Here is a 17,978-nt window from a genome sequence, read left to right on the forward strand (position 1 = left end):
ACGAACACATTTTGCTATCTGGGAGTCTCTCCCTCTCCTCATCGTACATACTGCATCTCCATATCACGTGATCAATACTTTCGCACTCGTTACCACATTCGCATCTGGCGTCCTCTATATACCCCTTTCTTGCTAATGATTCATTAACGTTGTAATGGTTACTTCTCAGTCAATTAATTAATGTTATGTAGTATCTTTCCTCATTCATTTTATGGAACCATCCCAGAAAACAAAAAAAGATTGAAAAGAATTAAAACGGGATTGCCAGGAATTCAATTAAGGACTTTCCGAATTCCATTTTGTCCAAAAAAGGGACTGAAATAGTTTCAATATCATGGAATTCCTTATTTTGGAAAGAATTTGTCTTTTTTTAATCTCATCCAATTCCGACACAAAAACGTAACGAAATGAATACCACTGAATGCCAGGTTAGGGATTGAAAAGTTTCGTCATGAATTCCATTGAATACCATTGATTCCGTTAACGAAATGAATACCATTGAATGCCAAACTAGGAATTAAAAATTTCCGTATTGAATTCCATTGAATTCCGTCTATTTTGACAATAAAATGAATACTTCAAGTAACTGTTTGTTCCGCCAATGATATTTAATAAAATAAACACAATGTATTCCTTTCGACAACAATTGGCAATCAATATAAATTAACGCTTATTCATTCGACGTTTCGACCCAGGCTTCGGAGAACCTAAATCCCATTTATGACAACGTCATCTCGTGTATATAAAGTGTTGCGTTTTCTTCCCTCCCTCTTTCTTTCTCTCGGCTTTCGATTGTTTATAATTTGTGACACGACTACCGTCAGTATGTGCCTGACTTTCGCGGTGCGAATATGTTTTGATGTTGGTGGCCGAGTGCTCTGCCGGCTGTGCGAGGTTTGAGATGCGATGCGGGAGACTCTGCGACATGAATTTGCGCTGCTGTGGGACATTCTCCGTGTAATTAAACCAATTTTTTGTTAATTTACACTGATTTCTCTTCTCTTCACGGAAATATCTTATTCTTTGCAAATTCCAGCTTTGCACGTGATATTTCTGTCAAAATTTCATAATGGTTTGGACGGGGAATGTCGCGACGACACTGCTTTCTCCCTCATTAGGTATTAATTTACACGGACGATATTCTTGTATTTTTAATTTTTTGACAATGTTATTGACCGCATGCCTTTTATATATTTTTTCGTTAGATTACTTGAGAAGGACCCGAAGCCTGGGTCGAAACGTCGAATGAATAAGCGTTAATTTATATTGATTGCCAATTGTTGTCGAAAGGAATACATTGTGTTTATTTTAATAAAATGAATACCATTGAATGCCAGGATAGGGATTGAAAAGTGTCCGTGTTGAACTCTGTGGCGGTACGCGCCACCAATAGTACACGCCCGCGCGGTATCTGCATTACCGGCAGTTCGCGTCGACGCCGCTAGGCGTCGCATCGCCGGGGCATCTTCTCGAGTTCAAAGTTTTGTCTCGACCGCTATGTAAAGGGACCCCCTACGGGGCCTGACAGATCTTACAAATCTCATTTTCGGGCTAATTGCCCGTCGGCAGTACGTGCGTGTAATGCCCTTAGGCATACACAAAAGCTCACCGACGAACAACGGCGCTTGGTCGCTCAACGGAGGGGCGAGACGTTTCCTAAACCATCTAATGCCATGCAATTCCATAACCTTTACGGATTCCATAGGATTGGATGGAATTGAAAATTTCTTTTTTGGATTCCATCTAATTTCATCTAATTCCACCAAAAAAAGGATTCAAAGATATTAAAAAATTTTAATATCTTTTAATCCTTTTGCGTTTGCTGGGCGGCTTTAATACATCATCGTTTGCATATATCACTGAAAGAGTAATTTAGTATAAAATTATTATAAAGTTGATAGACGTAACAAACGATCAGTATAAACAAGACCAAAACTGACTATTTATTTCTATATTTTTTTCACATATATATATATATATGTGCTATCACACTCCAAAGTACATAAATATTATATATTATTCTAATCACCCAGTAAGCAAAAAATCATTATTACAATGTTATTGCAACGATATTCTATAACTTGTAATGTTGTTAAATATGTAGTTCTTAATGTTGTATAGAACATCATTATGAACATACTTTGACCACAATTCCGAAATTTCAGTAATGTTGAAATGGGAGTGCCATAACGTTGCAAATAACATTGCGCTAAGGTTTTTCTATCATTCCTGTAATGTTTTTGACATAAAAATTTAAACGTACTATCAACTTTATTACAATATTATATTAAGATTACCGTAATGTTAATTCTAACATTTATTTAAAGTTCTTATTGATGTTTTATTTCTATTACAGGCAACATGTTTTCAATAAATATGCAATAGTAATAAAATATCTCAATATTTATTGTCTAATTATTATTTAGATTGCTTTTTATAGACCAGGCTTGGACAACTTTGAGCTCCAGAACCACGACACTTCTTTTCTATCCACGGAAAGTAGGGGAGTGTCGTGGCTCCGGAGCTCGAAGTTGCCCAGGCCTGTTATATACCAATCTGCATTAGGGAATAATTCACTAATTATCATAAAAAAGTTTTATTTATATAAAAATAATATATACCATATATTACAGTTTTCAGTTTATCACAATAATATCTTTGGTGAAGATCACTGATCCTAGCGGAAGGTTTTGGGATAAAACTCATCTTTCAAATAAAAAAATCAGATTTCTGTCTCAAATCCAGGAAAAAATGCATTTTAAGGCAAGATCAGATGTGGTTCCACATCTTCGTCGTTGATCCTTGAATACAAACTAAACGTAATATTGAGAAAAAAGTCAAACCAAATAATTTTATCAAAATCTTCCTTTTTTATTTGAAATGTGTCCCCTCGAATGAGGGTGTTAGTGCCTTCGACCTTATCCTTTTAGATCATATAGCACAAATCACTATTTCTAATGTATAAAAATTTTCTTTTTACTATTGCCTAGACCTATGTATTTTTTTTCATTCTACAAACTTTCTAAAACGGATTATTAAACCACATACAGGTCTTTCAATCCTTAAACCATTTACTTCCTCTTAATCAACCCCTTACAGGGAAACAAGTTAAACGAGGACTGTATATGCGGGATGCAGACTGAGTCGAGATCAAACCTAAGACCCTTTTGTTACTATAATAATCACTCGCGCGGAGCCACGCAAGTAAGATAATATATTTATCACTTCCTGAAAAATAAAAGTAGAATTAAATTAGTGAAAAAGCTACTTATAAATTATAACGCGGCAAACTATAATAATTTTATTTTATAGAGAGTATATACCAAAATACATTACATTACCTTTTTAATGTTTTTTTCTTTCCTTACGGACGTTTGCAAATCTGAACCACTCCATTACAAAGTGTTCAAAATCTTTTTCTGTATTCCGAGGGAATAATTGCTCTAAAAGCTTCTGGAATAAGAAAAATTCAATACAGTTTATTGTTAGATGAAAGAAATAAATAATGTTAATTTAACGGCAATTAAAACTTATGATAATTATTGAAATAACACAAAAGTTTCCGGAATAGTTTACATATATACTAAATCGATCAAAAGTATTAGTTTATGGATATATATATATTTTTCTTTTATTTTGTAAGAATTTTTAACGTGTATGTGTGTCCTGCTTTTTAACGATGATTGCCACAAAAAAATAGGAGACAATTTTAATAAATTCTGAGACATAAAACATAGCATTTAATACTGCAAGTAATATATACATCTCTTAAAAAATTACTTACTTTAAATGCTCAGAATTGCGTATCTCCAATTTTATAATTATTTTTTTGGCCAGTCCATAAACACATGGAGGCTAAGTCATCAGAAAATGTAGCACTCAAACTTCTTCTAATAAAATCCTTTTCATGTTTCCCTCCAATTAACATAACCTTGTTCACCTGAAAAATTTATACTTGTAATTCTATATAATGCAGTTTATTATTATAAATTGCAAGGAAAATAATTCAGAAGACTTTTAAAATATAATAACACATATTATGGGATATTATAGAACACATTAAAGGACATATATTATAGATATAAGTTTGTAAAAAGAGTCAGAGTAACCATTTTTGGTTTTAGACCCATTGGGTGCTCCTCTTCAAGATTCTATTTGATCGTTTTATACATAAAACATACAGTTGAATACATTATAGAGATTAATACAAATACATTTTGATTTTTGAAGAACACCATATTTGAAAACTTTACCGACAAAATTCTACCTTCTTTTAGAAAATTTACATATATCGCATTGGTTGCATAGAATTACAAATGCTTTTACATAATAAAAATAGGTTTTAAATCAATTAGAGCATTTGCTCAATATATCACAAAAATGATTAAAAAATTTCAAAGTAAAGATCTCGAGCTGTCAATGTAAATATTTATCTGTTACAAAAATTGTACAACTTTTATATATTATCAGTATGTTTGGTCCGTTAAAGAAAATTGTAAAAAAATATTACTGTACCATTTCCATTAAATTTAAAAGCTTAAAAATATACGAAAAGTTTGCAAGAAGATTTTTATATATAAATACTTAATCTTTCTGCTAAATATGGTAAAACAAAGCAACACACATTTATATATAGAATATCTATATGCATAAAAGACTTGAACAATGCAGTAGTGTGAATGCGTTAGTACTTATTTGATATGACGTTTGGATGATTTTGTCTGTATGTTACTGACACTTTTAGAGTTTTCATCTATTTTTTCATCTAATAAATTGTGTCATAAACAAAAAATATATGCATATGTTACGCCACAATCAAAATCACTATAAACATAGTAGATACAGATAATGCGCAATTACTATCTTTGCTATAGGCACTACATTGAAAATAATACCAAAAAATCGGTAAAAATTACAAGTCCTGGTGATCTCTTTGTCGACTCTAAATTGCAAATATTATATTTACTACTCTTGGAGAGAAAGGGAGAAAGAGGGAGAGAGAGGAAGAGGGAGAGGAGATATCTCTTACAGTCTTTTCTTAATTCTTAAATTTTTAAAGTCTGATTTTATTGTGTAAATTTATATCTACTACGATTATGTAACTACTAACTCGAAATGTTATTTGTAAATGTTTATAGAATTAATTATAATTGTGATAAGCAGCTTTACTTACAACTTGCATGAAAGCTTCTGGATCAGTTTTTAGCATATCTTCAAATTGTCAATGGAAGATAAGGGGAAATATTGTCCAATCTTTGTATCTTGTATAATACTTTCCTCAGAATATTGTTCAGCCTCGCGGTCCGAGTACATCAAAAATATGTTCGATCCTTAATACTTTGGTATATTTCTTTTCTTCTGCAAATCTCTCTCTTATATATAGGTCGAAAAATAGATCTTGAATCACCAGCTACCTATTTACAGCACATATAAATAATTGAGTTCTTATCATTAATATGCAAGTTTTAGAATATAATAATTACCCATATAAAAATGTTGTATACAATTAAAAGTGCTCGACAGCACAAGCACAAACGTATACGTATATATGACACACTCACGCATCATACGTATATGTAAGATAATGCGACTACAGTCTCCAGAACTATTACTGCTTCCGATTGGCTGTTGCGACAAGCGTGCGTCTGCTCATGATCTCGACGCGCTCAAACAGCTGAAAATAATCGGCAGTAAATTTCAAGAAAATAGCAAATAATTCCACTATATAGCTTCTACCGATACCCAAAGAACGTTATTTGTAGTTAACCTAAATTATAGATTATAGATCATCATATCAGCTACTATTCATAGCACGTATGGTTAATTGAGTTCTTATTATTAATATACAACTTTTAGAATATAATAGTTACTTATATATAAATATACTGTAAATAAAGAGCACTCCGCACTGCTCGATCCACACGCGTGTATACGCACTCACGCATCGTACGTAGGATAATGTACGCATCATGGCTGTTGTCTGTCGCGATGAGCGTTGCGCACAATATGAAACAATAACATTCTAACAACAGAAAATTAATATACTACCAACGTTATTTCCAAATCCAAATTACAAGGAATTTTGAACTGTTGCATTGATCTCAAATAAATGTCAGAGTAACATTTGAAAAATATTTTCTGTAACGTTTTTAAAATATTTTAACAACATTCAGAAAAATCATATTACGAAATAATATTTTTCAAATATGTGTGTAATATTATTAAAAAACGTTTAAAAAATACACATAAAATCAATATTTCTAAACGTAAATTTAATGTTCCTTGCTTACTGGGCATATTTTATATATGAACAGGGCAATGTGAATATATCTTAACATACAAGATCAATTGTATCAAATTCAAAAAACCACCATTTGAAAAATTTGACCCTGGCTATTGTAAGATAAACATCAGTGAACAATATATTATAAGGAAAATTCTGTACAAGATACTAAGATTAGAGAACATCTTCCTTTAACTTCTATTTCTTACTTTTGAGGAAATCCTAAAAGATGACCGAGAAGCTTTTACGCAAGTCGTAAGTAAAACTGCTTATTATTATTAAATTATAACCTTTCTCTTATCTAAACTATATTTAATTCTTTTTGTTTTAGAGACTTTTAAACAACAATCTCTTGTAATACAGAGAAAGACTTGGAACACTATAATGGAATGGCTTAGATTTGCAAACACCTGTAAACAAAGAAAAAAATCTTAAAAGGTAAAAAAGTAACATAATGTATTTTGATACACAAAATGAATCACTGAAGATGTGACTAATATTTCTGAAATTGAACAAGAAATTCTTATTTTCCAGCAACTGTTTGGTAAAGATCCGAAAAGATTAATAATCTGTTTAAAAGGAAAGAATAAGAATAGGGCTGACTTCAAAAACTTTTCCTTCTTAGGATCAATACTTTCTGAGATAATTGGATTAGATAATTAGCACATGAAATAAGACTCATTAATAAAACTTATATATGTATATGTATATATATTTGTTCATATAAATAAAACTACTTTTTTTATGATAATTAGTGTAGTGCATATTTATTGAAAATAAATACATATTGCCTGAAATGAAAACAAAATATTAATAACAACTTTAAATAAATGTTAGAATTAATATTACGGTAATCTTAATATAATATTGTAATAAAGTTGATAGTACGTTTAAATATTTATCTCAAAAACATTACAGGAATAATTGAAAAACCTTAGCGCAATGTTATTTGCAACGTTATGGCACTCCCATTTCAACATTACTGAAATTTCGGAATCGTGATCAAAGTATGTTCATAATGATGTTCTATACAACATTAAGAACTACATATTTAAGAACATTACAAGTTCTAGAATATCGTTGCAATAACATTGTAATAATGATTTTTTGCTTACTGGGAGAACTCACGCTCGTCCCTCTTATTTTCACTCTTTCATCTCTCCTTATCTTCTGCTTCATCAACCGTGCGATCCGTACAGTTTCATCTGTTTCTGTCCTTAACGGCTTTCATCGTCTACTTCATCTGCTTTTTCTTCCGACTTTCTTACCAGCCATCCGAACATAAGGCCGAGGCCGAGGCCTCTCACCACTCCTTCGGAAATATTCATCATAGGTGTAATAAGCTTTAATAAGTCGATAATAGGTGTAATAAGCTTTAAGCTGTAAGAAACCAATCATAGTCGATTTCTTTTTATTATTCGACTGTAAACCCTGGTACACAATAGGTGTAGTAAGCCTTAAGCCGTATCCCGCGTCCGTTGTCACGCTGATATTGTCCGATATTGTCGGCAATCCCGTAGACTTAATTGCCAGCGGTCCCACCGTTTACAGTCCGAGAACACCGGAGAATGTTATCGCTATATTAAAGAAGTATAACTTGTATCAGTCGCTAGAGGGTGATTTGAAGGCGGTTGTAACGCCCAAGGAGACGTTTAACGACAAACCGCTGTTAAATCCGGCTAAACAGTTCAGACACGTGACGAATATGATTCTAGGAAACAATAGGACGGCTCTTGAAGCTGCGAGCTTTGAAGCTTTGCGCAAGAAATTGACTCCGATAATATTAAGGAATGACGTTACAGGAAATGTACAGGACGTTAGTTCGGCGTGCGTTCACATAACGAGTCTGATATGTCTTGTTTTGTTAAATGAGCTGGGGAGAGAGGAATTTTATGACAGAGTACGGACTATGCCGATACTTTCGTTATCTATCGATAAAGTCAATGAAATCTTTCGTTGTATCGGCAATCTCGGTGGTATAGTTTTAATCGGGGGAGGAGAACCCACGGTTGTAGTGACGGGTAAAGGAAAAGGCGGTAGAAATCAGGAGCTAGCTTTACGCTTTTCACTAGATTGGTTGGCAAAGATCAATAGTTATCCGCGACTCGCTGAATACGATGTGATGATGCTCAGTGCAGGTACTGATGGTCAGGATGGTCCTACTGACGCAGCAGGTGCATTTGGTTATCCCGCTATTGCGCTTGTGATGCATGATTTTTACGCAAAAATTAAATCCATGATTACTAAAGAGGATGCACAAGCTGAGCGGGAGATGACGGACAGAAAAACCCTGACACAGGATTCGTGCGACCGACAAATCAGTAGATTTATAATAAAATCCAACGTTGAACCAAAGAGACGAGAGTCCAGTAGTAGTTTAAAAGAGTTCTCCTCGAGAAGATGTTGATGAACGTATCGATAATTTAATATTAAAGACAATGGAGGTGGAACGAACGCATGTTACCTGAGAATGTTTTAAAAGAAAACGACACGTACAATTTCTACTCGCGCTTCAAGAAGGGAGCGGATTTAATAAAGAAAAGTCAGCTCTACGCAGGAATTCTGTCAAAAAATCTACACAAAGTGCCTACTACTGCTCTGATTATCTGTTTTATAACTTCCCCGGTCAACTGCATGAATAAAACAGTTGGCCAGTGAAGTCATGAAACAGACAATATAGATAACTCTCCATTAGACATCTCGTTAAATCCATAAGAACAAAGGCAAGTTTTTGACTCCAACTGATATGTCTTGACCGTTGTCACGCTAATATTGTGAATATATCTATGAAAAATCCTACATTATTACATAATTATGTTATATAAAATAAATTATACGTTTTTAACGATATTCCTTTGGAAAAAAATAGATAATTCACATTGTAAATGCTGAATATTTTTAAATATATACATATAGAATCTTTTTCAATTATATCCGTATATCAAAGGCACTGCTTAAAAATAAATCTCTTAAATTATAATGTTTACTACGTAACACCCATTACATAACACGCTTGAAGATATGACAATATATATTCTCTTTACATACATAGAGATATCTACAGAGATCGTATAATATGTTTATACATATACATATATTATTATATTATTTGTTGAGTGTATCAACGTTTCTTCTCTTATGATAAAGAATTATAAAGCTAATTTTTCATAAAGGAATATATAACTCATAATAACATTTATACAACTAGACACGATACAACTTTGGTTATCTAACTTTGGTTATCTACTAGGTCTTTCTATCCTAGTATTTTTATTTCATAGATATATCTTATTTTTCTCCGAAGTTGTTAATTATTTCGATAGATACAGAATTACTTTTACAGAGATATTACTTTAAAAAGCTTCTTAAAATATAATTTGCTTGGAACGGGAGGAAAACATTGAGGAACATACAAGGTGTGTAAAAAAATAGTATTTATAAATATTATGAATTTTTATTCGAGATTTTTTAATCCCGATCTATAATAGGTGTAATAAGCTTTAAGCTCTGTTATCATCTCGCCCATCTTGCTTTGGACATGACGAGATCTATGGCTGTCAGGATGCTTGTCTTTCATCCAATCTTAAAATGCTTTTAGTCTCTTAAATTTTCTAGATCAAATAAGCCACAATCCTGTAATATCTTTTTTATTATATTGAAGGGATCTCTTTTTCCGATCTTCTTTCATCTCGCTGTAGTTTTGGCCACGTCGCTTCGTATCTCCAATGGCTTCTTTCTTCTTCTTCTCCTCCTCTTTTTCTCCTTTCCTTTTAGTTGTGTTTCTTTCAGCGCATGCTTATCATCAAGCGTGTAAAGTGTAATTATTATATTATTTTTTAACTCTTATGCTATTAATTCTGATATTGATTACAGTGCATCAAAAAATAAAAATAAAAATAAACTATTAAAAACAAAACACCGAAAGCAAAAATTTACAAAAAAAATGGGTTTCTGATCCAGAATTGAGTGCTTGGTTAAGTCATGATCAGAACAATGAATATAGAGCAAAATGCATATATTGCAACTATTCAATGAGTTCAGATATAATATGGTTATTAAACGACATGGGAAAAGTATAAAACATAAAGAGAAAATGCAAGATGCAACAGTAAAACAACAGTCTATTTCACGCTTTACCAATAAAAACCAATCTATATCTAAAGTTACTACGTCAACTGAAATAAAATTGGTTGGATTTTTAGTGGAACATAATCTGTCATTCCGTTTGACTGATCTTTTTGTAGATCTATTGAAAAATATTTGTCCTGATTATCCAGTGATACAAAGTATTGCCATGAAGAGGACAAAGGCAACTAATATTGCAGTACATGTTATCGATGCTTCTCATAAGGAGAAACTGGCTGAGATATTAAGAAACAATAAATTTAGTCTTCTTACAGATGAATCAACTGACATATCTTGCATTAAAACCGCTTGTGTAGTAGTGAGATATAATGATACTAATAAGAAAAAAATTGTCAGTGAATTTTGGGAGCTATATAAAATTTATGATTCAAGCAATGCTAACGGAGGTGCAACAGCAGAAAATTTATTCAACGGCATAATAAAGTGTCTTGAAAATTATTCAATACCTCTTTCAAATATAATTGGATTTGCTGCAGATGGATGCAGTACAATGATGGGTCAACATAATTCTGTAGCTAGTAGATTTAAAGAAAAATGTCCTAATATATTTATTTTAAAATGTGTATGTCATTCGGCTGCTTTATGCGCAAGTGAAGCTTGCAAAACTTTTCCCAGATCAATTGAAGATTTGGCAAAAAATATATATAATTTCTTTAAATTAAGTGCAAAAAGGCAATGTCAATTTCGCCAATTTCAAGAAGTTGCTAATGTAGCACCACATAAGATATTACATCCATCTCAAACACGCTGGCTTTCTTTAATAATGGTTATAGAACGCATTATCGAACAATGGGAAGCTTTGAGATTGTTCTTCATCGATAGATGGTTTATTGAACGATTACAAGCCGCAGAACAAATTTCTAATAAACTTAACAATTCAGTATCAAAATTATATTTTTTCTTCCTTGAGTGGATCTTACCAAAGTTTACGGATTTCAATCGTTTTTTTCAAACTGATTCGGTGGTCATCACTGAACTTCATGACAAAATAGTAAATATGTATAAAAAAAAAAGGTAAAAAAAGGCGCCAAGTACACGCATAGTAGTGCATATGTATTATGCTGTTACCTCGAAAAAAAAACAAAGTGGTAGTATTACCTCGAAATAACACCCTGTACATACTGTTCATAAAATGCGTAATACTACAAAAAGGCGTGATATCCGTATAAAATTACCTTTTTTAAAAAAAAGGTAAAGAAAGGCGCCAAGTACACGCATAGTAGTGTATATATTGTTACCTCGAAAAAAAAACAGTGGTAGTATTATACCTAAAAAAAATCTAAGTAACAAGTGGTAGACGCGTAATCTTTGTATCTTGAAAAATCTCGAAAAAACCTAAACAGTAGTATCTTTACCTCGAAAAAAAACAAAGTGGTAGTATTATACCTCGAAAAAACCTAAGTAACAAGTGGTAGACGTAATCTTTGTATCTCCAAAAATCTCGAAAAAACCTAAGCAGTAGTAATTTTATTTCCAAAAAATTATAACTCAAGTGATACACATCACAAAATTACGTTACCTTATCAAAAATGAGTCGCGCTTCAAGTGATCTATTATTACAATTACAAAAAAGAAATGATATCTCTTTTTAAATTACAGCGCCAATTACAGAAAACATATTTTTCGAGATACAAAGATAACGTCTACCACTTGTTACTTAGATTTTTTTGAGGTATAATATTATCACTGCTTTTCTTCGATTAGAATAAAAGATTGAATCATGAAGAATTACACAGAGGTAACAGTACAAAGTACAAATATTTTATTAAAATATTTAAACCCAACAAGGGAATACAAGGTATTTAAATACAAAGTTTATATATGTATTTTAAAAGATTTAATCGCATCGCAAAAAATTACAGAGGTAACAGCACAGTTGAAATGTGAAAATATTATATTAAGATATTTCTACTAACGTCGACGTCTCTCAATATATGACATATATATATCAAAGAAATGTAACTTTCACTTTTTCGACACTGGTCGATAGACTTATCGGTCAGGAAGAAGATTTCTATTTAGGTAAATTAGAAAATAATATTAACAGGTCGCTTATCGCAATTTTTTATTTTTTATTTAGTAAGATAGAAAAAATTTTATAACTATCTAACAAACAGTAATACAGCATTGCTCTACATAGATTTTTGTAGTAAATTTACCGCTCTACAAAAAATATTTCTTATCATTTTTTCATAAATTCAACCGTTCAAAAGATATTCAAAGTTAAAGTTTGATAAATATAAAACTTGTTTTTGCTTCTTATGAATTTTGTATCATATCGACTATCAAAAATTATGAAATAATCAATACATATTTTTGTAGAAAATTTAACGATCTACAAAAAAGGTCTTATATTTTTTTCATAAATAAAACCATTTAGACGACATTAATGTTTAAAGTTCAAAGTGTATAAAAATTACTTTTTTTCATATTAAATAAATAAAGCTCAGAATTTTGTTATAATATGAAAAAAAAGAATAATTTTTATACACTGAACTTTAAACTTTAAACCTTAATATCGTCTAAATGATTATATTTATGAAAAAAATATAAGAGACCTTTTTTGTAGATCGTTAAATTTTCTACAAAAATATGTATTGATTATTTCATAATTTTTGATAGTCGATATTATAAAATTTATCAAACTTTAACTTTGAATATCTTTTGAACGGTTGAATTTATGAAAAAATGATAAGAGATCTTTTTTGTAAAGCGATAAATTTACTACAAAAATTTATGTGAAGCAATGCTGTATTACTGTTTGTTAGATAGTTATAAAATTTTTTCTATCTTACTAAATGAAAAATAAAAAATCGCGATAAGCGACCTGTTAATATTAATTAATATTAAGGGCTCAAACTTTAACAGGTATCTTATTTTACCCTCCTGCAAGTATATATGCTATTCGTGAAATAAAAAAAAGCATAGTTCTTTTAAGAAATAATATGTAACATCAACAATGTATAATCAACCGACATTATATATATTTCAACTTTTATTTATTGTATTACAATTATTAATAAAATTATATAATTTCCTTCATTCACGGTCGTACTTATTCGTATCCTGCGCCGTGACATGTCATAAGTACGTTCCGAGCTCATGTGTACCAATGGGCCTGCTTAGTCTGCCTAATTCTCTATTAACATTTTTTGTCATATTTTGTAAAGGTTTATCTATGGTAATTTCATAAAGGAATCATTCCGCCGCACATGATAAAAATTGGAATACATTATACGTAGAGTTTAAAAATGTAAAGATTTTTTACATAAATACATTGTCATATTTATATTTAACAGACTGTTAAATCTACATATAATATTCTGCAAAAACTAATGATGTTACAATCACGCCAATATTTGTTTTACTGCCCTAAAAAATAAACAAAGTTTTATATATATTGCATAAATATACATTTCAAACATAAAGAAACGAGTAAGAATTAAAATAACAATTTTAGCCGAATAAATATATTACAACTTCTCTCTACAACTAATTTTGCATGTGAATATCTTAATGGGGACAAAAAAATAATTTGAAAATGTTCTTTATCAATTCTTTTACAAACTGCGGAAAGAGTATTACAAGATACATGTGGTGCAACAATAAAAGTGAAGTTTTATGGAAATGCACCTATCGGATTCTACAAATACAAATATCCTAAGAAGCTTTGCGAGCAAGGAAGTTATGGTGCTAAAATATTTTATTTCTTAGCCAAACATATGGATGGAGATATCAACAATAACGTAAAATACCAGTGGTTGGATCATGAAGAATTAGAAAAAGTATTACCTACTGGAGTACAACAGAGTATTTCACAATTTATGTTTACGTAAAGAATAAAATATAAAATATTGAACTCATTCTTTGATCTCTTATTAATGTTGTCTATTATTACCGTAATATTAACATTATAAAGGACTCCTAATATCCTTTTTAAAGGAAAATATTTCCCTTTACACAAACATTTATGCACAGTCACGATTATTAAATTTCATGTTTGATATTCTTTAACAAAAAAATTTTTTAGGCACATATTTTTTGTTACTAAAGAAAATATTTTATGCATATATTATTTTTAAGTAATAGATTGATTATATAGAAACAGACAAAAATTAATTAGATCAATTTTATCAATTTTTTTATTTATAATTAACATTATAAATTATAAAAAAAAATTATTAAAATAGTGTTTTTTATATTAACAAAGTATATCTTACAATTAGAATCTCCCGGGTCTCTTTCGTCCAGTATATTTGAAGTCATCTCTAACTTCTATTCCTTGCCGACGCCGCCTTTCTTTCTTCTCTAAAATCCAGTCCTTACTTTTCTTCAATGATTTACCCTTGGCTTTCTTTATGTATTCCCTATGTACAAAAAAATTATCACAATTTTTGGAAGGTAAAATAGAGAAATAATAGATATAACAGACAACGAGAGGATCAAACCTTCTTGAATTAGCGACGGTTTGTCTATCTTCGTTCTCTACGCCTAGTGCCTTTGGAAGCGGAGCAGCTCCTCCGGTCATTAAAACCAAGACCATTTTCTTTGCTTTTGCGCTATTCGGAAAATCGACAACCACACCGCCATAAAAGCCAGCTTTTGTGGCTTGTGCCGTGATTAATTCAACCTGTTCACCGTTCTCTGGATAGAATTGTAACACTGCTCTTGCGCTTCTTGACAGGCATGCATACAACGTTGAGAAGAAACGATATAAACGTTTTGTAAGATTGTGCGAAGTTTTGCTTGCATAGCACAACCACTGAAGCGCAGAAATACTGACAGCCCCATCAAACGTACCAGCTTTAAATGGCAATCTTTGACCTATATCTCCCAAAATTAAGTCACCATCTAATTCTCTTTCATCACAGCTACGTCTAAAAATAATGTAATGTGTTAGTATGATTATATATCATTTTTCACGCAAATTTTTACAGACAGCGTTACTAGCAGCGTTACTAGCGTTACGTGCACAACTTCATTTGAGGTTATAATTGGGTACAACATTCATCGCACGATACTGTTATACGTGCAAATCGGAAACGTACCTCGAGTCCAACTCTTCTGCGATCAACGAAGTCGGGATCGAACGTGTCAGTCGTCACTTTCTGCCAAGCGTAGAGAACCTTCTGTTCCGGCAGCGGTGCAATGGTAACACAATGTAGGGATACGAAATCTCCAGATAAGAGCACGAAGCAATTCAAATTCAGTATATCGCCGGCACGATTATACGGTGTTACTGCCGTTTCGCGTACGCGCGTGCGGCTCGTGCAAACGTTATTAACGCGCGGCCGCAATCGCGCGGCAGAAACGCCTCGTGTGAACAGGCTCCTTGAGCTCAGTATCCTCAACTCCCTGCCGTCAATATAAAAATAAAAAATAATATAATAGGTTATTGTATTATACGTCTCTGACCGTATAATCTCGCACGTTGTGAGTAAGGACTTAGGGAAAAAGAGAACTGTCCTCCTTGGCTGTGGACCATTAACTGTTTTATTTATTTCCTCTTCCATGCTACCAACCTGAGACTATCGACGCGCCCTCTCTCTATCTACTCAGCGCCACTACTTACGCTACCAACCTACGACAATCGACGCGCCTCTCTCTATCTACTCGACGCCACTACTTACTATCGCCGCCACGCGGTACATTCAAATTACCCAATACCACAGTTATTAACCTGTATGTATAAACACTCACGTAAACGTAGTAAACAGTAAATAGGTTATTAACCTGTATGTATAAACACTCACGTAAACGTAAAATAATAAACAGTAAATAAAATAAGTATAATATTAATTAATCGTCGCGTCGCGTAAAGAGTCACGGTCGGTCTCGCTCCGCGCGTACTTCGTACTTACCGTGTCTCTCGAGTGCTCTCGAAATAAGGTTAACTGATGAATAGGAACTGACTGACAGCGCGCTAAACGAACGCACTGTCTACACTGCACTGCACTGCGATACTAACGCCGCTAGCCGCCAGTGTCAAAAAAGTGAAAGTGACGTTTCTCTGATAATCATAATAATATTGAGATGAGAGACGGTCGACGTAGAAGTAGAAGAAGTATTCGTATCTTAAAAATAAATTTTCACATTTGGACTTTGCGTCGCAATATCTCCGCTCGTAGGGCACGTAGCGGAATATTATAAGAGAAACCCCCTCTAATTGGACCCCAAGCTATCGATCAAGCCTACTTAGAACTTGATCCGTTCACTCGTTATCGAGATCTCAACATCTCGAGTACTCGCAACCCGTCGCGTCGCGTAAAAGAGTCACGGTCGGTCTCGCTCCGCGTGTACTTGGCGCGAGACACTACCGTGTCTCTTGATCAGGAAATTCTTCTGTGCTATATGAAGAGAGATTACGTTATGAAAACTTCACTTGCTGATATCAATCCTTGTAAGGAAGATGAATCCATCCCATCTTCACAAATATATCTTGGTGTTAAAGTATTTCAAGCCATGAACGATAAAAATAATGTTTTTCAACAAAACGAGAAAAAGGATTTTTTTAGGCGTTGCAGAGAATTTCTAAAGGTATTCTTTATGTATCCTTTTATATAATATTTTTTTTATTTAACTTCAGCATATTTGCCATATTTGCCAATAAATCCATGAAGTGGTCTCTCCAAACCTCCTTACTTATATCTGCCTCCTTTTAAATCTTCTTCTTCCTCTTCTTATTTATAAATCTCCAAACCTCCGTAGCATTTTTTAAACTCTTCAGTTCCACTTCTTCCTTTTCTCTGTTTCCTTTCTGCCAACTCCTTCGGACCAACTTTCTTCTTTCCTCCAGATATTTCTATCTTCCTGCCTTACCCCTCTTCCACCTCCCTTTTCTTTCTTGAGCATTGCCTCCCAGTGAACACAATGCAACATGTAACGTACAGGTTAGTTGTAATTTCCTACTCAACAATATAAATGCAATGTAACACGTGTGTTATATTGCATTTATATTGTTGAGTAGGAAATTACAACTAACCTGTACGTTACATGTTGCATTGTGTTCACTGGGCTGTCTCACCAATCCTTGTGTCCTAACTCATACCTCTTCGTAACCAGCTTCTTTCTTATCATTGCCTCCTGGATTATACCTTTGAGTTTATCCCATTTTTCCTCTATTGTACTCTGTCTATCCTCCCTCCATATAATGCTTTCCGTGTTTGCTTTATAACTTCTAATTGCATCTCCATCTCAGCAGATTTTCCATTTCGTAACTTCTCTTCCTTCCACCTCTTCATTCTCCTTTTCTTCTTTTCTTCTTCTTTCATCTATCTTCACTGTCAGGGGCATGTGGTCCGAATCCACCCTGTCCCCTACATTAAATTCTTTCACTTTTACTACGTTTACTCGAGCGCCACTTCAGCAGCAACCTACGACAATTCACTCTTTACGCGGAGTAAATTATCGTAAATTACTACAAAATCCCGTTTACGCGGAGGAATTATTGTAAGTTACCACAGAACCAACGCTCGCGCAAACATAGTATTTGTCTAACGCACCTTCACTACAAAATACAATATATCCTTTTATATATTATTTTATATAT

The 17,978-nt window shown here is 32.6% G+C and overlaps 1 protein-coding gene, 2 long non-coding RNA genes and 1 pseudogene across 3 annotated transcripts; 2 read left to right on the top strand and 2 right to left on the bottom strand.

The window, feature by feature from the left end:
• Window positions 1–293: 293 nt before the first annotated feature.
• LOC139820559 (uncharacterized) lies at window positions 294–6,953 on the top strand. Its single transcript, XR_011734014.1, has 4 exons — window positions 294–957; window positions 1,037–1,118; window positions 6,615–6,721; window positions 6,818–6,953. It is a non-coding gene; the product is annotated as an uncharacterized lncRNA (long non-coding RNA).
• Window positions 2,581–6,030, bottom strand: LOC139820558 (uncharacterized). The gene is made up of 6 exons (XR_011734013.1): window positions 5,871–6,030; window positions 5,484–5,674; window positions 5,174–5,414; window positions 3,785–3,940; window positions 3,342–3,453; window positions 2,581–3,228 (listed from the first exon to the last, which is right to left on the bottom strand). It is a non-coding gene; the product is annotated as an uncharacterized lncRNA (long non-coding RNA).
• A 429-nt stretch (window positions 6,954–7,382) lies between the features above and the next one.
• LOC139820366 (glycerate kinase-like) lies at window positions 7,383–8,941 on the top strand (annotated as a pseudogene).
• A 4,450-nt stretch (window positions 8,942–13,391) lies between these two features.
• On the bottom strand, window positions 13,392–17,431 carry LOC139820368 (18S rRNA (guanine-N(7))-methyltransferase-like). Its single transcript, XM_071790562.1, has 3 exons — window positions 17,412–17,431; window positions 14,878–15,306; window positions 13,392–14,796 (listed from the first exon to the last, which is right to left on the bottom strand). The coding sequence occupies exons 1-3, from the start codon at window positions 17,429–17,431 to the stop codon at window positions 14,652–14,654; spliced, it is 594 nt and encodes a 197-aa protein (XP_071646663.1). The 3' UTR covers window positions 13,392–14,651.
• Between the last annotated feature and the right edge of the window lie 547 nt (window positions 17,432–17,978).

Source organism: Temnothorax longispinosus, chromosome 10 (assembly GCF_030848805.1).
Source record: "Temnothorax longispinosus isolate EJ_2023e chromosome 10, Tlon_JGU_v1, whole genome shotgun sequence".
Lineage (NCBI taxonomy): Eukaryota > Metazoa > Arthropoda > Insecta > Hymenoptera > Formicidae > Temnothorax > Temnothorax longispinosus.

Coding starts and splice junctions, on each gene's coding strand:
- LOC139820368 (XM_071790562.1), bottom strand. CDS start 17,431: ATGCAACATGTAACGTACAG. Junction 15,307..17,411: donor ATGCAACATGTAACGTACAG/GTTAGTTGTAAT, acceptor CATTATTTTTAG/ACGTAGCTGTGATGAAAGAG. Junction 14,797..14,877: donor ACCGTCGCTAATTCAAGAAG/GTTTGATCCTCT, acceptor TTTTGTACATAG/GGAATACATAAAGAAAGCCA.